We start from the raw sequence: 25868 nt of genomic DNA, 5'->3' as shown, positions 1-25868 counted from the left end.
TGTTAGCTGTATCAAGGCAGTTTTCTCTCTCTTTTCATCGATAGCTTCCCTTCACAAGAAAGCTCATGGCTGAACTGACTCTGATCATAGTTCTGTCCAGAAACCATTTGGATGCTTTCTGTCATGATGCACACACTGACTTCAGCAATAAATTTTTGAACTCAAGAATTCATAGAATTCAAAGAATTACCTCTTCTTCATCATCCTTATCTTTCTATGCTTGGAGCATGGTTGCATGGTGTGATGTTATACAAAACTCCTTTTTCAAATTAGTAATAAATCCCACTGATGGTGTAAAGTTTGTAAACCCGAGATTTTTGGCTACATACAATGCCCAATGCTGTAAATGCCAATAATGGATGGAAGAAATGCATTTCCACAAATTTCCTTTGAAAACTACATTTCCTTCTCTTTTGTTTGCCACATATATGTTTTTATGATGGATGGATTACACTAGACTCTTGCTAATCTGGCCATTCCTTGTGCATATGGGTGCTGGATTAGCAGAAGTGCTGGATTTTGGAGAGTGTCTTAAATTTAGGGTAAACACATAAGGATTATATTTTATGAAGCCCCAAGGTACATTCATTTTCATGACAAACTTACTCCATGAGTGAATACATATACATTAGTATCAGTCATTATGGAAGACTTCCCAAATTTTTAGTTGTCCAAATGACGATACGCGATGGCAGTATGTTGCATCACACAACAGCTTTACAAGCATTACGTCAGTACTACTTGTTTATTACAATTGTTGCATAATGGACTTTAGGAAGATGTCTGCAGCTTCAGCACCAGCAGCATAAGATATCTTCATGTTCTCTCCTCCTATGTTCTCTTCATCACTTTCATCTGAACTTTTCTGTACACTTTTGACTATCTCTTCATCTGTTCATGTTTGGTCATAAATTGATGCTCGTCCAGCATTGTAATCAGTAGCAATGGCTTTCTGTGAAGAACCTTAGTTCAGCTTATCTCTAATTTCGAGTTTCTGTCTTAAATCGAGCATAAGTTGTTTCTTTTAGAAGCCATGAACCAAACCGTAAAGAAAGCCACAATTTCAAAACAGATTACTGAGTCCGGACTACTGAGGGTTGGATTAGCGAGAGTTTAATGTATATGCAAAGTTACGTTTCTGTACATCTTTCATTTTATATGCCTTTGTGACGGGTGGATTACATATCCACTTACTTTTATGTAAGTTGTTATTACTTGTAGTTTATTTTATCTGTGTAGTTGTACAAGATAGGACCATGCCCCTTGCTCTATTTGTTTCTTATAGATTGTTTTCTTGTTTTATAGACAATCTGACGATGCCCCAAAAGGGTAAAATGCTTTATTCACATTAAATAATTCTGCAACCAAGAGACAATACTGAGATACGTAAGTTCTAGGAAACTGGTAAAATTATAAGTACCCTCTGCCATTCACTTCACAGTAGTTTGCAGAGTATAGATGTAGATGCACTCCAATCTCAACTATGCTTTCACAAAGATGACAGTTCATTGACTGAACCAAAACAGTATGTAGAACTACCTAGCAGAAGGTTTTTTAGGTTCTCCCCCCCTAATATACAACCAACAGGGACTTCGTATATCAGTAACCATAAAATACTTTCCATGTAAAACAGCTCTTCTGGTATCACATCCAGTAATTGTTTATAGGACTACAGAAGGTTCTCAGCAATATCGTTTTTCATTTGCATATAAGATGTTAAGTTATACTTCAGGTTGTCCCGATGCTGGCTCTCTCAAAATGCACAGTTTTAGTGTAGAGAACAGTACGTCAACTTCAAATGAACAGGAATGCCAATTAAAAATATTTTAAAGGTTTGTAAGGATAATTAGGTTTTTTGCCTGTGTTTTTATGCACTCTTGAGAATAGTTTATTGCAGAAGAAACCAATAAAACATTCTCTCTCTTTCCTCCCTTTTTAACAGTTGTAGCAATAGCAGTGCAAACAAACTGGAACATACTGAGAAATGGTACCTGAAGCATTCAGTGTTATTTAAAATAATAATGACACTCATTTTAAAAATACGTCCACTTTTGGCCAAATTTATTGCTTACATAATTTTTCATATACAAATAGCACTATGGTCATATATACAAAAGAGTAGTTTTATGGTACATATTAAATAAAATTGTAGTTGGTAATTCCACAATTTTGGCATAACTTAACATAAGTTATTCCTTTTAAAAAATGAAAAACATAAATACTTTAACTTAGAACTCTAAATAGTACCACAAGTTTATTCTTTTGCATGATATAAAGGCACAGTCCATATATATTCTCCACATGTAATCAACAATGTGAAAATGGAACACAGCAACAAACATGTACATAACCGCAGAAGTCTGCCTTACACATATTCATGTATACATATAAATAAAATAACAAGTTTCATTGAAACTTGGCATTCATATATAATGGTACATAATTTGTAAACTTTTGTAACAGTTAAATTAATTGGCACAGATGCAATGTGAAATGAGCAAGGGAAATCTTGTCCTTTTCTTTGGAAGTACAAATCAACGAATCATTCTAGTGGAAAGAAAAGGAATGTAAATGTCAGAAAAATGATTATGAGCAAACTTCAATATTTCTAGGTCACAGCATTATGTGATGTAAATATGTGTGTCTAAATCTTGCGAAAATGTTTATCAAAACTTTGGCTTCAATATTCAGTCATGAATGTAATCTTTGTGAGAGTTACACCTGTTCTCACATTTTCTGTTGTATTACTGTAACTAACATGACAAGTATAACTAAAAATTATATTTGTACACTTACTAAATCAGGTCAGAAGTGGCTATGATGTGAAACTGACAGGCAAGATGCTGATTAAGAGCCTTTTTTTCCTAAATCATAACCACACCAAAATTGGAAACTCGTAAAACAAGTATTTCAAATGTTTTACAACCTAACATGAGCTGCCAACAGAAAACCTCTCCCCTTTCCTCACAAACATTGGGTCACTTCTGCTGCTTCAGTTTCTTTGCTTAAGAATGATAATGACCACAGCCTCACAAAACCCTTCCAAATAAAAATTGCTGTACTTGTGAAGCTCAATCAAAGAGAAAATATAAAGCTATTTTTTACTACTAATAATATGTTACAACTATATTCAGAGATAAAACTTTGGTTAGGCCACTGTTAAAAAATAAATTATTTCTTTACACAGCACTTATAAGCCTCCTAGCAATCACAGTCTCAACAGCCACTTGCACCTCTGAAAGCAGCTCACACTTATTTTCCGACAGCAGATGCATTTGCAGGTAGTGTTGCAGAGCGTTGCTGTTGGTGTATATATGGCTTAAGTGATGAACGTGTTGATTCTCTGGAAGATAATTAAACAGTCATTTCAACAAAAATTTGACAAAGATAAAACAAAACTAATTTTCACAGGGTATGTGTAAATTCTACCTGTTACACTTACATAAATTCCCAAAAAATCAGATATACACAACTGATTTAAATGCTGTCTATAAAACTAAAGAAAGTGGATAAGATACCAAAAATAAATAAATGAAAGAACATGAAGTAAGCCACACACATGAAGTATCTTTTTAGGTCTCTTCTTTAGTTGGTAAAGAGGAACATAACATTGTAATCAGATTTTTTAAAAAAAATCTGTTTCACACTTTTTAATAAAATGATAAATTTATTCAATTTAATTTTGTCAGTGTATTAGATTAAAAAGTAGTCAATAAAATGGTCAAGACATTGCTGCTCCAGGCTGTGCCACTCTGATGGCAGCCCTTCTTAGATTGTGTCAGGAAGGTTTCTGCGACAATGCAAAGCTAATTTACACTGGGTTTAAGCTTTCTCGGCCAGGTTCATGAGGTGAGCACAGAGTGCTAGCACATCATCATCTTGAAAGACCAACTCAGTACCAAAATACTGACTGCATAGTTGGACAATAGGGTTGGGGGATAATGCACAACCCTCAAATTATCCTCAACAGCCATGAGAGGTATGCAACATCTACATGATACACCTGAAAACCAGAATGATCACCATTCCTGTTGAACCATTGGGGTTTTGTGCCTGAAATGTGCATTGGTGCCTCAACAATCTTCTACAACTATTGTAGTTATTCGAGAATTTCTGTGTAAATTCTAGAACCACTCAGCCTTCTACCATTTCGAACACACAATATTCTAGATACAAGTGTGGGATGGAAAAATCCTACCTACTGTGCATCACACGTTTGTTTTTGTGTGTGTGTGTGTGTGTGTGTGTGTGTGTGTGTGTGTGTGTGTGTTTTTAAAATCAGTCGCGGGAAGAAGGTAGATGTGGCAGTCGAATGGCACCGACAAGTACCTGTCGGGCAATCCATAATTTTGTTAGTGAGTGTGTATGGAAGAACCATGGAATCTATATGTAGCTTCATGCTTATTGTGTCACTGACTATTGTTATGTGAAACAAGAACAGTAGAAAAAGTACTCATATAGACTCCTGACTCAGCTTTGTTAGAGGCAAGATGTTTTTTCAATCTCATTTTCTGAAAGTCATGATGTCGAACCAGACTTTCTTTCGAATGTAAATCAATTTGTTTCTAACATATGACTGTACGAGAGACTTACTGAAGTTACATATTATGTTGAAAGTGAGAATTTTTATTGTGCTTGAAAGTCAAATACATCGTTGATAGACAAAACCTAAAGTTTGTATGGCTACTTATTTCACTAGTAGAAAGAGGCTTGAAAGTTCCTGTACCTAGCATTATTCAACGGAGAAGAAGTCAAGAGAGTTTCCAGCAGCTGGTTATCCAGTAAAGAAGAGTGGCTGTAAACCCCAAGTAAGTCATCTCTTAAAGAAATGGAATGTGGTTTGGGGAAATAAATCAGTATAACCCAGACCCACACCCACAATTTAAGTCGTCAAAACGTTAGAACATGGTGACCTGTGTGAAAGGACTGGAAAAACAGGAATTTTCTGTCAAAAATGAGAAAAGAAGCAACAAAACATAATATGACAAGGGATTTACTCTGAATTATTGGAATATGTTCCAAGTATCTAATGGAGCAAATACATAGTGAAAAAACAGTGAAGACATGAAAAATTCACGAAGATAAAACAGCACAGAAGATTTCGACATATTTGTCTAAAAAGAAATATGCATAGAACGCTTCGCCCAAGAAGATATAGTGTGGAGAGAGTATACTGCTCTCTCACACGTCGTGGGGACGCAGATGCTGAAACCAACATGCCTTCGGCACCAGCTGCTAATGGACCGGTGCTGGCCTGCCTCCACATCTGCTCACCTATGCAACGAGAATTCTATGCTGGGTGAGCGTGAAACAAAACTTCATTACTTTAGTGCGAAGTGGTACAAGATACTGCTTAATGAACTTTATTTGTGTAGTTATCATATTTAAAGTTGTTTTAAATGCTTACAAGAGCTAAAGCAGCATACAAGAGTATGGAAAATATACAACAGGTCAGGGAAACTCAAGACCCAGCTATGGCCATGACAGTTAGCAAAGAACTGGACTGAGTTGGTAAATTTAATCAAAGTTCAAAGTGCGACTCTAAGTAAAGAACTAGGCTTGGTAAATTCTCAATTAAATACCCAGAGTGAAGCTTTAAATGCTCAGAGGGAAACTCTGAATATATAAACAACAAATTTAAGTTAAAGTGCATAGGTCGACTCTCAAAGCAAAGAATTTAATAATCTGTGCAAAGATATGGGCGCTTTGAAGACTGAGTTTGGCGCTGTAAGTACTAAAGTAGATAATTTAAAAGTAGATCTAAAGAATTGGTTCACAAACTCTTTGACTACTCAACTACTCACAAAAATCATATGTTTACTGACTTTAGTCAGAAACAGAATATCATCTTTCAGGATTTGTCAAAAAGGTTAGAACTTAACATTGAGAACAATGTAATAGTGTAGAATCTGAACTTATTGAAAAGTTAGGATCCTTTGAAAAAGTGTACAGTATTAAGTATAATGATGTAAGGCATGGGTTGCATACTTTGCAAGAGAGTGTAGATAAGTAGAATGAGTTAATGCCAGTCATTCAATCGCAAATTACAGGTGTCAATACACAAGTACATAATGTAGAAACAAATTTCAAAGAGAAAATAGCCAACTCTGACATTATAAATGCAATTAGTTTGGAGGAACAATTTGGGGAAATTATAGATCGAAAAGTTACCGAGAGAATAACATCCGGGAATGTATCGCCTATTCCTTCTTCTGAACTCAATGATACCACAAAGGGTATGGACAACCTGTGGAGAGAGATTAAGCTAATCCAAGATAAAGTAGAAAAAAGGGTATCTTCACCTAACATTGTATTAACTAGTGAAGCTGTGACTGATTTACAATGGGGAGCTAATTCAGGGTTATCTAGACAATTCCCTAAATTTAAGCTGGACAGAAATGTACATCAGACCCATTTCTTAAAAAGGTTTAACCAAGCATTACCAAAAAAATGGAAAGATTCTAAGAAGATCAAATTTGCTGTGCGGTACCTTCTAGGGGAAGCCTCAGAATGGGGTACAATAAATATTCAGAATTTTTCCTCTTGGGAGGACTTTAAAAAAAATTTAAAGGGAAAGGTATTATGGTGAAGCTGTCAAAATCGTTTTTTGCATGCCAAGAACTTAAGTTCTTAGGGCATATTGTAGGGGTAGAGGGAATCAGGCCAGACCCTGAATGCATAAAAGCTATCAAAAAATGTCTGCATCCCAGAAATGTAAGACAATTAAAAGGATTTATAAGGATGCCCAGACACTATCGACAGTATGTACGAGGGCAGGAGTTAAACGAACCGAGAATTTTATGTTTATTAAAAAAGGGAGTACCATGGACTTCGGCTCAAGGTGCAAATGATGCATTTGAAAATGTTAAAAGAGTGCTTGTTGAGGCACCCATATTACATCATCCAGTTATGGGCGAACCATTTAAAATTTCGACAGGTGCATCTGATTACGGTATGGCTGCTGAACTTCTCCAAGGAGAATGGGATCCGAGTAACGTAGAACACAGAACCATAGCTTTAGCTAGCTGTAGTCTAAATAAGCATGAACTAAATTACACAGCTACCGAAAAAGAACTATTGGCGATTGTGTGGAGTATTCAAAAGTATCAAACACCAGTATGGGGATTAGAAATCCGTATTTATACAGATCATCAAGCTTTATCCTTTCTGATGAGCACTCGATTACTACACAGTAGGTTGATGCACTAGATGCTTTTCCTAAAGGAATACGATATCAAGATACGATATGTAAAAGGTTCCGAAAATATAGTACCTGATGCATTATCGAGGCTACCCATAGGAATGGAAGACTCGAAACGTACAGAAGGACCCAGCGTTATTTTTGCGATTAATTTTATGTCAGCAGAATATCCGAACAACAGGGTAAAAGAGATGGTTCAAAGAATAACAGAGGATATCCATTATGACCCTTATTTCACAGAAATATTTTCTACATGTATCTAGAACTCGTTACCTTCTAATTAATTGGGAAAATGGAAAATTGTAGATCATAACTTGTTTTTGAGAGACAGTGTAACATCACAGCACTGGCGTTTATGTATTCCAAAGGTAACAGAAGACGAACTTATATAGTGTGTTCACACAGGGTATGGACAATTCAGAATCAAAAAATGCATATCTCATATGAATAAATTTTATTATTTCAAGAAACTATGGCATAAAATAGCACCTTTGATTAGAACCTGTGAAACCTGCCAGAAAGTAAAAAAGAGTAATACTCAGGTGAAATACAGAATGTATCCTATTATCCCTAAGTCATTACACAACCTTACAGCAGCAGATTTCTTTGGACCAATTCCACAAGGAAAGGGAGGAGTAACATATATTTTGGTTACCATAGAATACTGGTCAAAATATGTTAAACTATATCCTATTAAGAGAGCAAAAACGCAGACAGTTATACACTGTTTACAACAATACTTTCTAGAAGGAGGTAAACCAAAATGGTTTCTTACAGGTAACGGACCACAATTTGTGAGCAACAAATTTAGAGAATTCCTAGCAGGAGAAAGTATTCACCAAGTGTTAATATCCAATTATAATCAGTCATCAAATCCATGTGAATGGGTAATGAAGGAAATTGGGAAATTATGTCGTACATACTGCCATGAAAAACATACTTCGTGGGCAACGAAAATTAAGGACTTTGAACTTATCCTAAATGAATTACCCCACTGATCGACTGGGTTGAGGCCTTTAGATGTTATAGGTAAACCTTTTGTAGGAGAACCTTTAATTAAGTATTTTAATTAGCCTGAACAACCTAGTGTCAATTACAAAGTAAATCAGGAAATAATTTCTAAAAATTTGATTGAAAAGGCGCTACAAAGAGTAAGTAACTGTAACAAAAAGGCTGTAGAACCTCAGTACCAAGTCGATGACCTGGTTCTTATAAAACAACATCTTCCCAGCTTGACTCTGAAGAGACTCATAAGCTTTTTCAAAAATATGAGGGACCATACTGGGCACAAACGGTGGTCCGCCCTAAGACATTATTTTTAGTAGATCCCACAACTGGATTAGAAAAGGGGAAATACATTGTAAAGGATGTAAAATAGTATATCCCCCAGGGATGTTAACATTCTGAGTTAATGGGCAGTGTGAGAACCGTCAGATCCCGAGTTGTTTTCGGTGTTTCTACCAAAATAGTTTTCCTGCACCAAATTCCTTTAAAATCAAAAACTATCCTATAATCTTACTGCTTAAAAAACTGTAGGCTATGATGTCTCTGTCGACGAAGCTTTCCAATCCAGACACGTTGGGGACACCACTCCCACCAAGTACAACTGCTACTGTTAACCAGCCATTACCATGGGAAAATGTGTCATTCAAATCAATGCTGAAATTCAATCTGCAACCACAAAACACAGAAGGTCCATCTAGCAATGCATGTGCAGCAACAGATTTAATGGTATTCTTCTTCTTGTCGGCGACGGTCGTTGACATTTCAACATCTTCAATAGTCTTATATACAGTCTGTTTTGAACGGCGTCTCCAGCGCCTTCTATACATCTTGGCAGCGTTCAGTGCAGTTGCGTGTGCAGCAGCAGCAGCAGCGCGAATGGCGCTCAGGCGCTTATTGCTCGCTTATATAACCTCTTGGACGCGCGCCAGCAGCGAGAGCGCTGTGTTAACTCAGCCTCACAGTAGCGCGTCCCATGTTAAAATACATAGGCAAACTCGGCCGCACGGCCCTCGTAATTTTAAGGGCCGTGCTCGCTGCCAAGCGCCGCCAAGATGTCGTATAGAAGGCGCTGGAGACGCCGTTCAAAACAGACAGTATATAAGACTATTGAAGATGTTGAAATGTCAACGACCGCCGCCGACAAGAAGAAGAATACAGTTAAATCTGTAGCTCCACACGCATTGCTAGATGGACCTTCTGTGTTTTGTGGTTGCAGATTGAATTTCAGCATTGATTTGAATGACACATTTTCTCATAGTAATGGCTGGTTAACAGTAGCAATTGTACGTGGTGGAAGTGGTGTCCCAAACGTGTCTGGATTGGAAAGTTTCGTTGACAGAGACATCATAGCCTTACTGCTTAAAAAACTGAATATCACCATAAAATAGAGAACAACTTAAGAGAATCACAAAAAAGTGATGTCTAGATGAAATAAATTGAATAGAGTATTATGTTTGTGTAAAATATAATGTGATGTGACTACCAGGTGTACCGGTATGAAATGAGCGATTTTTTGTGAAAATGAAACACTAATTTTGAATTGAAAAGGAAAAACATTTTATTCAAAGTACTGACCACTGCTTTCTATACCTTTTGACCACCTTTCTGGCAATTTGTGGACACTATGCCAATTGAAATGTTCGTCTTTTGAAGCAAACCAATCAGATACCCAATTTATGACATCTTCGTAGGAATCAAAGTGTTCCGCAGTCAATGTGTGTCCCATTGATGAAAACAAATGGCAGTTGGAAGGGGCCAAATCTGGTGAATACGGCGGGTGGGGTAGCAGCTCCCAACCAAGTGTTTCGATTGTATCCTGAACCAGTTTTGCTTTGTGTGCAGGTGCACAGTCGTGTAAAAAAATACTTTGCCATGTCTTCTGGTCCATTCTGGCCTTTTTTTTTTCGATCAATGCATAGCTCAAATTGATCATTTGTTGTCTGTAGCGATTAGTATTCACAGTTTCACCGGGTTTTAGAAGCTCATGATACACCACAGCTTTCTGATCCCACCAAACACAGAGCATTGTCTTCTTGCCGAATCGATCTGGTTTTTCAACGACGTTGATGGTTGTCCCGGATTAACCCATGATTTTTCCCATTTAGGATTCTTAAAATAAATCCATTTTTCATTGCCAGTAACAATTCGATGCAAAATTGATTTTCTTTCATGTCTTTGAAGCAAAATTTGACAAATGGTTTTTCAGTTTTCCATCTGTCTTTCATTCAATTCATGTGGCACCCATTTTCCAAACTTTTGGATCTTTCCCATAGTTTTCAAATGGTCGGAAATTGTTTGTTGAGCAACATTTAGCATTGCTGCCATTTGCCTCTGACTCAAAGTATCATTTTCATCCAATATTGCTTGCAATTCGACGTCTTCAAACTTTTTTGGTGGTCTTTCACATTCTTCATTTCTTACATCAAAATTATTATTTCTGAACCGTTGAAACCATCTTTTGCATGTTGTTTCTGATAGAGCATGATCACCATATGCCTCGACAAGCATTCGATGCTACTCTGCAGCACTTTTTTTCAAATGAAAACAAAAAATTAATGCTTTTCGCAAATCATCACTTTCTGGTAAAACATTCGACATTGTTAACACGATGAAAACATATGATGATGTTTGTTCCTTGACTTTATGTATACTAAATATCTTTGACAGATGTCATACCAACCAAACAAAAAAAATTAAGGCTCGTTCACAACAAATGTTCCATATCGACACATTTGTATCTTAACGCTCATTTCATACCGGTACACCTGGTAAGTGAACAATTGTTATACTGAAGTGTATAGCTTCTCTATTTTGTATAGAGTATTTTATATGTTTTACGAGATGTGATATAGATGGGAGGGTTTGTATAAATTTTGAAAGGTGTGGGTATTGTAGCTAAAGGCTTGATTTACAAGAACAGATAAATCATGACTAACACAGAACACACATCACACCTTTCAAACAATCCTCACAAACAAGTGTGCCTGATTCTTCTTAATTTGCCGTTTCCATAGGATTGCTAGGGTTTCCTTCGGGGACCTCAAAGGGTGAAGGAGGGACAAGTCCATTCTGTAGGAGACGATTTAACACCAACCCTCCTCCGACATCTCACTCAAGTACCTGAGAGTTAGGGATCCTGGGGAAAGGGGGTGGGAAGGGTTTCCTGTCTTTGGGGCTATCTTCTTTCTCTTCTTCGATCCTAGCAACCACATCTGTTTTTTCCTTTCTTACTTCTCATCTTGAGGACCTGTCTGTCTTTTCCCTCTTTCCATATTCATAAACTTCTATCGCTGAAGTCCTTTCTTATTTCCATGGTTAATAGTAACCTACAGCTTATCTTTAGATAAGAAGGCTGAAGAATCAGACTACACAAACACACATCCACATATACACAAATATACACTTCTACACAAACATTAAATTATATAAGACAAAGCCTGTCACGCTGTGAGAACCGCCAGGTGTTGTAGGGGAAAAGGTGTGTACACAGGGAATTATGTGCATATATATGGGGAGTTATGATGGTTCTACATCGAATATACATAAGAAAAGGTGCACATGTGTAACAAACAACTATAAAGTAGTAATGAGTAATGGATAAATAAGAGAGAGGCATGAGCAAAGAAAGAAAACGAAAGTAGGAGTAGAATTAGTCAGGTTGATCATTAAGCGTCAGTGCAATAAAAATCTGATGAATTGAAGGATAGTGGAACATAAGTAGTATATACAGACATAATATCTGTTGAAACTATAGAAGTTGATAAGTAGAGGAGGACTCTAGGGAGTGAATGATGTATTAAAGAATGAATGCTAAGTTTAAAATAGATTTATAGCATTACCAGAATATAATTATGGTATACATGGAAATTTATATTAAGATAATGAACCGTGAGTCCTACTAAGAAAGGATAAGGGGGGTGTACCCGGCATTCACTAAGCATAAAGGGCAGACGATATTTTGGAAGGGGCGTACCTGCCAGAATGGAAAGAGGAAATGCTCTCATAAGGTCAACCCACAAGTAAGGAATAGGTGCTGATCCTAGGAGAAGGGGACAGTATCGTGACAAATGTCACAAATTTTATAGGAATTACTCTGGAAAGTGTAAATTCTATGAACAACTAGCAGTATTGTGTTTCATGAAGTAAATGAGTGTCAAAAGAACACTTTCACTTCGCCCAGAGTTCTTCCAAGCTACAAATAATGAAAATAGTACATACTAGGAAAAAGGTAGTACAAAAGATAAGAATAGAAAAAAGAAGATTACTCATGTGTCCTAAACACCTAAAGTTTACGATTTAAAACAAAAAGTTAAAGAAAAGAAAAAGAGTGCTCACAGTTACTAAGTATTAGTAAAGCTGACTAAAACAACAAATAAATCCTCATGTCTTAATAACAAAGTAAAATAAGAAGAGAGTAGAGAAAAAATAAGCGAAAGATTGTGCAAGAAAGGACAGAGAATTGTTACTCAAAGGAAAGATATGTATATAAACATATGTAAGAAACGTATCCTGTTAAGATATGAAATGTTGTTATGGGTGATATTATGTGAATAATGATTATTTCTAAAATATTGCATGTTCGGTCTGGAGGGGGAAGGGGGGGGGGGGGGGATATGTAGTGATTTGAGAATTTCTGTGGAAATTCTAGAACCACTCAGCCCTCTACCATCTCGAACACACGATATTCTAGATACTAGTGTGGGATGGAAAAATCCTACCTACTGTGCATCACGTGTGTGTGTGTGTGTGTGTGTGTGTGTGTGTGTGTGTGCGCGCGTGCGTCTGTGTGGTAATTCACAGATGTGTTAGTGAGTGTGTGTGGAAGAACCATGCAATCTATATGCAGCTTTATACTTATTGTGTCACTGACTACTGTTATGTGAAACAAGAACAGTTGAAAAAGACTCATATAGACTCTTGACTCAGTCTTGTTAGAGGCAAGACATCTTTTCAATCTCCTTTTCTGAAAGTCATGGTGTCAAACCAGACTTGCTTTCGAATGTAAATCAATTTGTTTCTAACATACGTCTGTACAAGAGACTTACTGAAGTTACATATTATGTTGAAAGCGAGAAATTTTATTGTGCTTGAAAGTCAAATACATCATTGATTGACAAAATGTAAAGTTTGTATAGCTACTCATTTCACTAGTAGAAAGAGGGTTGAAAGTTCCAACAGAGAAGAAGTCAAGAGTGTTTCCAGCAGCCGGTTACCCAGTAAAGAAGAGTGGCTGCAAACCCCAAGTCAGTCATCTCAAAGAAGTAGAATGTGGTTTGAGAAAATAAATCAGTACAACCCACACCCACATTCACACTTTACGTCATCAAAGCATTAGACTATCACAAGGCTTTTCTTCAAAGATCATCAGGTATTAGACAAATCTGGCAGTCATTAGTTAAGAGAACCCAATGCCGTTGTTCCACAGATACTATTCCAGGTGTTCTCTTGCCCACCTTCTTCATACAGAACGATGCTGGAGAGCTTTGTATTAATGATGGTGCCTAGCAGTGCTTTAAACCTCTAATGTGTCACCACTAGCATACTGAACATCTCAAAATACTCACATCTGATGATCAAAATTAGTCAAATAAATCAAATAATAGGTGACATGTCACAGTTTTCCTGCTCATTTATTACAACGGTTGCTGCATCCCCTATAGATCATGCCTGCATTTTCTATTTACCCCTCTCTCAACACTCATTTTGGGCATGACTGAAAACTGATACAAATGAACAATGTACCAACATACATTTCCTCGCACAATAGTGAGGCTTACTAATGATTTCAGGATACAATATTTTAAAAGTAAAATAAAAAGACTTGGAATGGAAGGATGAGATGTTGTGCAAAATGTATATTTTCATTATAAATCTTTGTCACTATTTCAAAGTAGTTTTTCTATAAAATTTATGCATGAAAAAATTTAAAACACCAGCATAGGATGTGTCTCAGGCCAGATTAAAATATGCCATTGTTAAATCTTTCTACAAGGACATGAAACATTTAAATAATATACCTAATTTCCTTAGTGACAACTTTTTCTAAGACTCACAAATAAATATAAAAATACTGTGCATGGCACCAAATGTTGCAATTTGAGTTGCAGCCTTGACCAGCATGTTGAAACTCAATATGACAGGCACAGACGAGATGTGAAACATGAAACTATGAAACAAAACTACATCATAAGAGATAGTAACAAACTCAATGCAATGTTTCTACTAATGATAATTAGGCTCAAGCAAGCCATATTTATTACTGAAAATGTGCAGTAGTTATAATCAAACATTTGCTACTTGAGAGGACCCTCATGAAAAATTAGTGATTGTAGGACAATGAAACTTTGTGGAAACATTTGTAAGAACATGGGGAGAAAAATAACAAATAAGCTATTGAAAGAAACACATTTTAATTTCCACATGAGAAGGAAACAGTAGTTAATTGCATGCTACATTTCCATTCCAGGTTACAAATGTTGCTTAATGTGATGACCATGCATCCACTAGGTTTTTACAGATACCATTTTGCAACTGTTCACAGCACTTTTCAAACAGTGGACCTTGGAATGTTCAGCTGTTGTGACACAATTTGTGCATTCCATAAAGATTGCACATTGCATCTGGAATTTTTACCCATGGCAACAGTAGCATCTCCAATGATTTGTAGTGCAATTGGCCACTGGCTTCTAGAAGCAATTCCCAAATCACCAGTTAATTTGAACTTCCTACTCATGTTCTTCAACACCAGTGCGAAAAGAGTACATCTCCACACTCCTTCAATGCATCGTTACACATGAAGAGCAGCAGCACTATTGCTGCTGTTTTATCAAATGGCTTTATAAGTAAAGCCCTGCTCACCTTGTCCAGACGCATGTTGACTACCTGCACTTGCAACACATACTGATGCTTCTTATGTTTCAACACTACGTCGTCATACCAGCACCGATGCCTCATGGAAAGTCATGACACTAACACTACTAATTTTCGCACCTCCCGCCTAACTGTCAGAGTACTTGCAGTGGATCCTGATGGAGTTTGGAATTCCTGTGTGAAGGTCTGGATAGATGTCTGCCTGTTACACATTACAGCCCTCTTCAATTGTCGGCTGTCTCTGTCAGTCAACAGACAAGGTCAGCCTGTACGCTTTTGTGCTGCACACGCCCCTTCATGCTTCCACTTCACTATCACATCAGAAACAGTGTACCTAGGGATGTTTAGGAATGTGGAAATCTCACATACAGATGTATGACACAAGTGAAACCCAATCACCTGACCCAGTTTGAAGTCTGAGAGTTCCGCAGAGTGCCCCATTCTGCTCTCTCACGATGTCTAATGACTACTGAGGTCGCTGATATGAAGTACCTGGTAGTAGGTGGCACCTAATATGAAAAAAGTATTTTTTGGGGGTGTCTGGATACTTTTGATCACATACTGTATACACAGAGCTTGGTCTTTTATGCTTAGTCTTAGGACTTGAATATTTTGACTTCATAGTTTGATTGACACACATCAGCAGACACATACTTATTGTTCTGAAGATGACCAAAAAGGGTGAAATGAGTTAGCAGTATATAAATAAAGTGAAACCACAGCTGTTTTTAATTTGCAAACATATCATTATCACAGCTGCTAGCTTCAACCAGAATTGATTGGGGAATGTACACACAACAAAAATATTAGACCACTTGCAATCAGGTAATATGAAAACAACTTTTCAAATAATCATTTTGATGGGGTATGACTATTGTTTCCATCACAATTTTATTTTATTTCTTATTGTTCTTTTACATATCGTAATACTGGAATTATAAATCAAATAAAAACTCGAATTATAAATCAAATTCAGCAGTCTTAATATGACCACAATATCAGAGATTGTGGCAATTACAAAGACACAATTTACTTTTTCTTAAAGTAGGATGATATTTTACTTGTTTTCTGTTTAATGTCTTCTGCAATTGTAGCCTCTTCTGCAATTGTAGCCACTTGATTTGATTTTTGGTTTCTCTACTTCTAATCCTTTTAACTCCAACTAGCACACACTGGGCTAGAGTAATTTTTCTTCAAAGCACTTGGTGGCTACTTCAAGCAGTTGATCAGCAGCTTTTCCTTATTTTTCTGAAACAAAGTTTTTGTCAACTCATTCAGATCAGCAGCAACCTTTCTGTTCTTTTTCCCAATGCTCGTTACGTCAGTCTCCTTCAACATCTCTTCTTGCTTAATTTTTTCTTCCATGTAGCTTTTATAGATTTGGTATGCAATTCTGGCCACTAGTAGAAGTTTGTCAATAACAGTAAGCAAGGGTGCCTGATGGCTGTACAATTCCATGTCAGATAAAATATTCAATATTGAATTTAAACCACACTGTTCACTCATGTTTACCTTATCATTTGTTAATATCTGACCATAAAGAGAAAATCCTCTTTCTATCAAACCAATACCATGAGACAAACAAAGTATTGCTTTTACAAGTTTTATTACAGTGGGATATATTAAAAAGTTTGAAGAAATCCTTAAATTAAAAATACAGGACCAGTATTTATCAACTGTCTGGGCAGCTTCAGAGGAGTTTCCACTCATCCAATTGTACAGATTCATCCACATCCAAAGGTAAAGCATTACCTAAAGTTACAAGTTTGGCCCTCAGAGGAAATGCCTCTAAACTCTCCAACCTTCAAGCAACTTTTAATAAACAACACACTGCTGCGGTGAGAATCTTCATTCAGTTTGAGACTTCCTGACAAGCACTTGCCACTTTCAACAAAATAGCATTTCAGGCCTGTATGAAAAGAGGCAGCGTCTCTCTTTTTCTGTTATTCAGTTCCTCAATGAGGAACTCACTGCAAGCAATATCATTCAAAGAGAAAAAGCTTTCTTCCCAACAGAGAATTGTCCAGACTCGTAAACCCTACTCTTCAACTTCATTAGTTCACTTACACGTTCAATACAAAAGGTGGATGAAATGTCCTTCTGTTTGAAAGAACTGCAAGTAGGATATATCTTATCAATTCCATTTTCATTATGGTTACGGGCTGATGAAAATAACAGTTTATAAATGCTGAAAGATCCCAGCTCTCAAGCATTTGCACACAGTGTAACAACTCTTGAAAAACATTATGTTTTGAAATCTGCAGTATCCCACATTGTCTATGGGCTACACCTTTTTCAGAGAAATCATCTAGCATTTGCCTGAATCAAGTAAGAAAAACCTACATCTGGATGGTCGGATAGGAATTTAAAACTCACTCCTCTGCAGCTCCTGTCCACTGTCTTGACCAACTGAAGTGTGGGGGCAGGGGTGGGGACTTTATTTGCTGATTATGTTACTCTGGATTTCTCCATTGACAGTGAAGGATTATGTTTCCTGTCATGGAGACCTCATTTTATTTGAGCATGTAGTCATTAATCGTTATCCTAGCCAGAAAGTCATAGCTGGCTGCAATGTTATTCTTTTAAGTGACTGTGGCATGTCATTACCCTCCAAACCTTGTGCCAATGTAGAAGGTTCCTAGGCATCCACCAGGTACAGCCTTTTTCAAAGTGCACACTGTATTAAATGAAATCTCCCTGCCAAGACTGAATCATTCATTCATACGTGCACAATGCTTTCCAAATATGATGATGCAGACCCACTTAACAGTCACCGAGCATAACAAAAAAATTAACTAGTCCTTTAGTTTTGTAGTTTCCACACCTCCTTTTTCACAATCTAAATTAATTTTTGTTAGTGTAGTGGAAATGTGACCTCTACCTTATGACCAGATGAGAGGCAAAGCAGATTTTGGCATATCAGAAAGTTAATTAGTAAATCCACCAAAAATGTCTCTAAAATGAAGAAAAAATACATCTAAACATAAATAAATATTATATTGTAACAATAAAAGGCATTCTGAAGCTGTAAAATTAATGTTTACACACTTGCTACATAAAACGGCCGCACAAAAATTGTTATAAAATCTAATTTATTATTTTAATTTCTTGCAAGTTTCACTCTCTATGTTGTGTATGTACTTAACGCTTGTAGATTAATCACCTTGGTGAAATTTTGGCTCCATCAATTCCACTATTGGCCTTGTATCCACATTTTTGTATTTTCTTCCCAAGTCGTTGAATCCAAAGTTTCTGGTCTTCCACATTGGAAGCCAGTATTAACAGTTCTTTTGCAGAATTTGGATCATAATGTAGTTTACACGGTGCAATGGCATCCTCCTTTTTCTCCAGGTGCTCTTTGTGAACCTTAATGTGACATCCTGTAACGAGTAAGAAGAGTGTTTTAATACAACAAAAATGAATACACACTTAGTAATCTTACATAACACACAAATTGCACATGTAATGCCATCCACATTTAGACTTCCGAGTGCACCTTAATTTTCTAAATGTATCATATAATTCACTCATCTTCCGAGATTAAATCGCATACAATTTTTCTGTTGAATTACTATCAGTTGCTACTGCCCACTGATGATTAACGTGTTTTCCTTATCTTTTTTCTTCAAAATTACTTCAATCTATTCTGTCATGTAACTGAAGTAGTTTTTGAAGGTTTATGCTGCTATAAAATCAGAAAGTGGCTAAAAAGGCAGTGAACAAGAAGCTAAAATAAATGGGTACAAGTTCAATACAGATTAATTTAAGATACTGGAAAGTCTGGGTGTAATCCAAACAAAGGCAGGAGTAAAGATAACTATTCAGTATATGGACAAGGTGCTGAGCAACGGACATTTTCTTTAAGGGAGTATTACACGACAACCCACCGTGAATGGTATTGGTCTAGCGCAACAGACATCTAGCAATAGAATGGGTGAAACTACAAAAATTAGCAGACATATTATCCGTGCGCCAGAATAGACAGCAGTTCTAAACTGCCATCAATTGGTGCATGTGCACTAGGTAGCGATAACTTGCGCAGACGCAGAAGGGATATCTCAATGCTCTCCGATTGTTATTTGCTTATTGGTCAGTGGTTCGTAGCTAATTTTAATTTTCGTGTTGGGGACTTCCTGCATTTTTTTTTCTTTTGATTACTTTGTATTACAGAAAGGAAGTGGAGCAAAGAGGCGTTAAGCGTTTTAATGCAGGCATACAGCGAGGGAAGGTGTCTGTACAACCAGCTGTATCATAATACGTTATGTTGGCAATCTTTTTTTTTTTTTTATGAGTAATATGCGTATAATGTTAGGTGAGGTGAGGTTAGACATGATGATTCTCAATTTGTATCATAATGCCTTAGCTTACAAAAGTTCAGGTTTGATTTGATTGCATCTCTTGCTTTATTTCAACGAGCCATAAAAAGAGAAACTGGCAGTGCTAGGCGAAAAAGACCATTCAGTTTCGCCCAGTGCAACAGACGATGATTGCAAAACTCTGAGTAGCACATTGCATTCCATTTTCCAAACTTGGAAAAATAACTCCAGTGCACCTTTAAGTATTGGTCCTTCAAAATTGCTGCAAAGTGCAGTGCATTAACCCACAACTACTTTTGAAATGATGAGCTGTGCTATTTTGTGGCTAAAAGCTGGACTATCAAAAGATTCCTCATCACCAGGAAACAATGTTGCAACCAGCCCGCAACATATCAGGGCATGCACTGGTATTTTATCAATGATCTAGGTTGGTATGATTACTTTTGGGAACGTGAGATAGGTTCCCTCATGACTGTGTCACACTTGCTAATTTCATCTTCTATTATAGACAGCAGCTTCTCAAAACAGGCTATGTCCATCCTCACGAAGTTCTGAAATTCTTGCGGATCTTCCAGCCTCAGTTCTTTCATAAGAAATATGCCTTCGTTCCTTCTTTTCAGCCAGGATCGAACTCAACAATGTCTGGCTTTTCGCTTTCATCGTCGTTCTGCCCTAATCCAAAAATGTACTGCCACTGCTGGGGCAACAGCTCCAAAAACAAATTGGTCCTCCATGTGCAAAATGTAAATTTAGATATACATGTACCTGTGTAACCAAGTGTCATAATATAAAACTAACTGTTGAGTCTGAAATTCAGAACAGTAGTAACCTACATAATAGAATAATAATTACTTAATAACTAACGATACGAAACTATTTCTATTAACTAGGGACCTTGAGCTCACATACATAATTTGAACAAATGACGTTCCAATATGTCACACAGCCCCTTTGTTTCGCACGTTATTACTGCCTACTGTGCATGTGCACCAGATATATCCCGTGTGGATGGCGTAATAGGTCTACGTGAACCAGCCTGTAGTTACAGATATGCACACTTGGGGCACTGGTGCATTGGTGTACGGTTTACGCTCATCGTGTAATAGGGGCCTAAGCCTTGAGCATTAGCATGCTAGTACACAGAATATGAGATACAAAAAATAAGCTGAGAACTTTAGTGAGAAACCAAAAAAAAAAAAAAAAAAACGTCAAAAACATCATAACAAATCCAGGCATAATGATACCCAGAATGGTCAGCTTCCTAGTCAGTGCCTATCCATCCAGAGGATGTGGCTGCAAATGAATGCCCCAGGAACTAACAATCCCTGGTTCTAATTTCCAAAAGCAAACACAGTACCCACAAGGTTAGAACCAACCAAGACTTGTGCGAAGAAGAAGAACAACAACAACAACAACAACAAAACCCTAGGTGGTAAGCAATCCATCTGTCAACAAACAGAGACAAGGAACTCTGATTCTGGGGAACTGGACTTACACGATCACAGAGAAAACTGGAGTTCTCTGGCAAACTTCCACACAAAACTTACACATTCTTTGGAACCTTCAACATAAACACACTAATCCCACCAGGAAAGCTGCACAACTTAACAATGGAGCTCGATAAAGAAAAAAATACAGGAAGTGTGCATAACAGATGAAGACACATTGGATTACGAAACTTCCCATTTCTTCAAGAGCAAGACAAAAAAATGAGTCACCGGCTTGCTCCCCTTCTGTACTTGGCCTTCATAATACACAAAAAGATGTTCAATTTGATCAGAGAAGTCTCCCCAAAAACAGCAGGTTAACAACAATACTTCTACAGTAGACAAACAAGAAATACACCACTAATGGAGATGACAAGATTAGAAGGACCTCAAATCAACAGAGAAATTCTTGGCAACCATAGAGATATTGTAGAACAAAAGCAAACTGGTGATTTTCATTCATTATAATGTTTTCTATCAAGAACCGATGGAAGATTCTGTTAATATCATAGAGACAGCAATGGTCAAAATACCCCATGAAGACATAAAAAGTCTGCTAGGTCCACTGCACAAAGCAGCAGAGAAAAAAGTTGCCAGAGAACTGTGGTGAAAACACACACACACACACACACACACACACACACACACACACACACAAGGTATGAGAGTCATCTAGCTATGCCAACAAAACAACCTGAAGACCATACTAACATCCCTCAGGAAATCTCCATAAAAACAGAAAGAAATTAAAATTTGCACCAAAGAAAATCTATCAGAAAAGAGCACACAGAGGGACATTTGACACAAAAAAGATAATAAAATCCAACTTAACAAAGGAATGGAAAGACAACAAGTAAACACATGGAAAGAATTTCACAGAAAGACCACATAAGAAGCAAAAGAACTAACACCACAGAAAAAGAACACTACACAAAATGCGAGGATTCAGAAAGTGAAAGTGCATCAGAGAGATGCAAACAAGATTTCCAAAATATAACAGTAAAAAGTCCTTTGAAGCCTAGATAATTTTAACAAGTACAGAAAACAGGATGCAGAAATCATCGGGCAAATGATGAGGAAAACTTCTGCAACCAAACATGACAGAATTCTAAAGGATTTTCATGAGGAAGGCCCACATGCACAGAGCTCCAAACATATGCTTCAAAAAAACAAGCTGGAGAACTCGTACTAACTACTCTAGAGAACTGCAGGAACTGGCATGTATTTTTCTGATCTCCTTAACTCCCCAAACCTGATACAAGTCCCAATACAGAAATGCATCTCCACTCACCCAGGATCACTCCCACCAACAATCATACATTTAAATTAAAAAAAAGATATCCCATGAAGACAGCAACATTGTAGAACAGTTAAAGAACATCAGATCAAAGTCTCTACAGGAATTTACACAAATAATTACAAATATTTGGCATAGAGAAAAACTTCCTGGTGATTGCAAATGGCCACTTATCCTCCCACTGGACAAAAAAGAAGATAGGACAAATGTGAACAGCTACAGAGGTATCTCCCTGTTATAAGTCACTTAAAAATTCTCTTCCTCCAGATAAAACAAGAACAATCAGGACACAAAACTGGCGAGTACAAGACATGCTTCTGCCCAGTTGTTCATTGTTCTGAAAACAATTCCAAAATATAAGACCATCAGGTATGCTCCAATCACTTGCACCTTCACATATTTCAAGAAGATACATGATTCCATTGATTGACAATCCTTGTTCAATGTCTTCGAAGAACAGGGACTCAATCCAAAAACAATACTACTATCTGAACAGATACTGGCTGACATAGCAGCAAAAGCTAAATTCATAGGTGAAATGTCTGATCCCTTCATGATCAAAGCTGGAGTACACCACAGCAGCATATTATCCCCACTATTATTGAACATAGCACTGGACAAAGTAATGAGGGAATGGGAAGAAGAACTGAAAAAGAACAGAAATCTCAAACCTTGCTTTTGCACAGGACCATACTATCAGACATGGCCATACTCTCAGACAATGAAGCAACAACCACCAAACAAATAAAAATACTAAAACAATGTGCAGACAATGTTGGCCTGAAAATCTCTTACCAGAAGTCTGAATTATTCTGCTCGAAATTAAAAATATAAAAAATTAGACACAACATACAGCAAAATAAAAAAAGTTGCACATTTCAAGTATCTAGATGAAATCCTCAAACCTGCATGAGGAAGAAAGATCTGGTAGAAGACTAGACCACAAAAAGTGAATCGAGCACATGTGGCATATATAATAAGAAGTGTCTGTCCATTCACACAAAGATCTGACTCTATATTATAATTGGATTGATAAAAAATCTACTCCCCAAGCAGCAGCAGGACACACACACACAAAAGAAAGCTGTAATTATGGAAGCTTTCAGATCCAGTGGCTCTTTCTTCAGGCAGAAGGGTTGAAGGGGAAGAAAGAGTGGTGAAGGAAAAGACTGCAGACTCTGCAACATAGTAATCATGCCTGAAATACTATATGCAAGTGGGACAATAAAACTCCACACCAAAAGCGAAATAGAAGGCGGACTGAAGGAAGAACACAAAATTAGATTAATTATTCATTCCATAGACCCATAAAAGAGGGGATCCTCCTGCGTGTGGAACATGTCAGATAAACACATTACAAAAATGTAATTAGAAACACTTGAATTTCATTAATTTTAATGATCCTCAGTCAATAAACAGTAAAATTATGTACATGAATTAAAATTAAACTTCTAATATTTACAGGTTTAATACTTACATCTGCTTTCATTAAATCCATCATTCACACAGTAGCTAGTTACTTGGCTTTTACAATCAAGTATTGTCAAAAATTAAAGTAAATCATTCATTTTAATGATCCTCAGTTAAGAACAGTCAAATTATGTACAAGATTTAAAATTAAACTTCCACTATTTACAGACTTAAGACTTACATCTGTTTTCCATACATTCATCATTCACACAGTAGATAGTTACTTGGCTGTCATAACCAAGTACTGTCAAAATTAAAGTACAATAAATTTTCATTAAAATGGTCTATTGCACTTGTTGAGAAATTCATGGATGGAGTACAAGGAGTTGGCCACCAAAAATTCTTTTAAATTATGTTTAAATTGTGCCACGTCTGAAACTAAACTCTTAATGGTTGTTGGTAACTTATTGAAAATATGCGTTGCTGAATACTGGACTCCTTTCTGGGCAAGAGTAAGTGATTTTAAATATTTATGTATATTGTTCTTATTCCTAGTATTGATACTGTGTACTAAGTAGTTAACTGGAAAAAAGAAATGTATTATTTACAACAAACTTCATAAAGGAATAAATATACTGAGAAGCTGCGGTTAGTATGCCCAATTCTTTGAATAAGTTTCAACATGAAGTTCTTGGATTTACACTACACATTACTCTTATCATACGCTTCTGTACTCTAAAAATTTTTTCTCGGTTTTTGGAGTTACCCCAAAAATATGATACAAATGAGACAGAATGCTTTGTGATCCCACAGGGCCCCAGACTAGAGAAAATATAATAAGCCAGAGCTCAGAATACTAAGTTTGAAGAGGTTAGTCGAAATTATTATAACTTGAATAAATTGTTATAGAAGATCAAAGATGATCATTAAAAGAAAGTGACTGTTCTGAAATTAATTAATTTCTGAAATGATAGATAGGATGCTTAATAAGAGGTACAAATTAATGAGTGAAAAAATTATTTGTTATCTGAGTGGAAATGAGTGAAGAAAATATGCAATTGAGAGTGGAATTTTAAAAAAATAACTAAATTAGAACCAAATAAATTTTGCAAATAAGAGAAAAGTTTAAACAACTGTGAGACTAACCAGATACAACATCAGAGAATAATTTATAGTTTCTTGCTTGCCAAATTTCTACAGAATTCTTTCAGTTTATAGGAATAAATGGTCTACAAACTTTTCTTACTGCAAATAACAGCATGCCACCACAGCCATGAAAGTAGACACTCCAACACACATTATTTTCTTGATTGACAGCTGAAGAACAATGTAATATGTAAAAACTGTCAAATACTTCCACTGGTAGAATCATCATGGACTTACTTTCCAGATTAATACTAAAAATGTGTGTGAAGATGACAGAAATGTCACTCACCTGTGACATTTATCCAGAAATTTCTGAAGAATTTCAAGTCATGGAAAGCAATGTTACAATACATTTTCAAGACACTAAAAAAAAAAAAAAGTTTTTTCCGCAATTTTTTCAGAGTTCTTTTATATTTTTCCCCAACAGTCTTTTTTGGGGCAGAAACTGAATGTAGAAGTCTCTAATGTATAAAACCATAAGGAAGAAAGTTTTATGTAACACTATTTTTTAAGATATTGCATTTTTTCTTTAATGAGTGGTACGTCCCTTTGTACCTGTTAATAATTTTAACTTCTTGAATGTAAGAAGATTAATTTCTTCAGAAATTCTCTTCTTATGCACTGCCTTTTCCTTTTGTTGTCTTTTAATGAGAACGAGCATTTTTATATGCATGTATAAATTGTTTCATTATACATCTGCTATTCCTCCAAAGAAATAGCAGCATCGAAAATCTGCTGTTGAGCAATCAATCTGACGCGATCATGTGTATGTACCTCCAATACAAGCTGATCTAGCCGACTTTAGAAACAGTGTTATTGCAACAGTTACTCCCGACACATTGATCCAGGTTTCAGAACAACTCGCGTAGCGACGCGATGTGTGATCGGTGTTCACACTGAACGATTTTAAGAAAACTGTTTGTGTTTCTCTTTCATTTGTTGTATTATTTACAATTTTAAGGTGAATGTAATATGTCCTACAAAGCCTTAAAACTCATATATTCATCTTGAAACACCCTGTAGACTGCTCAGCTACATTTACATTTTCCAGCCATCTCACTGAACAAAATTTATATGGGTGTATACTGGAACCTGTAGCGTTAATATAATCAACTCTTCTTGCTGGCACATACTTA

At 36.5% G+C, this 25868-nt stretch overlaps 1 protein-coding gene across 2 annotated transcripts in view; it reads right to left on the bottom strand.

Annotated features, from left to right (window-relative positions):
- Positions 1-2037: 2037 nt before the first annotated feature.
- Positions 2038-25868, bottom strand: part of LOC124615439 (rho-associated protein kinase 2) — a 209116-nt gene continuing 185285 nt past the window's right edge. The window contains exons 28-29 of one of the 2 annotated variants that reach the window (XM_047143326.1): positions 18240-18456; positions 2038-3343 (exon numbers count right to left, since the gene is read on the bottom strand). In XM_047143326.1, coding sequence (XP_046999282.1) covers positions 3253-3343; positions 18240-18456 — 308 coding nt within the window. In that variant the 3' untranslated portion in view covers positions 2038-3252. The remainder of the gene's footprint in view (positions 3344-18239; positions 18457-25868) is intronic. The other variant, XM_047143327.1, reaches the window with a different exon arrangement.

The sequence above is a fragment of the Schistocerca americana genome, chromosome 5, assembly GCF_021461395.2.
Source record: "Schistocerca americana isolate TAMUIC-IGC-003095 chromosome 5, iqSchAmer2.1, whole genome shotgun sequence".
Lineage (NCBI taxonomy): Eukaryota > Metazoa > Arthropoda > Insecta > Orthoptera > Acrididae > Schistocerca > Schistocerca americana.
This window is presented reverse-complemented; position numbering and strand designations above follow the sequence as displayed.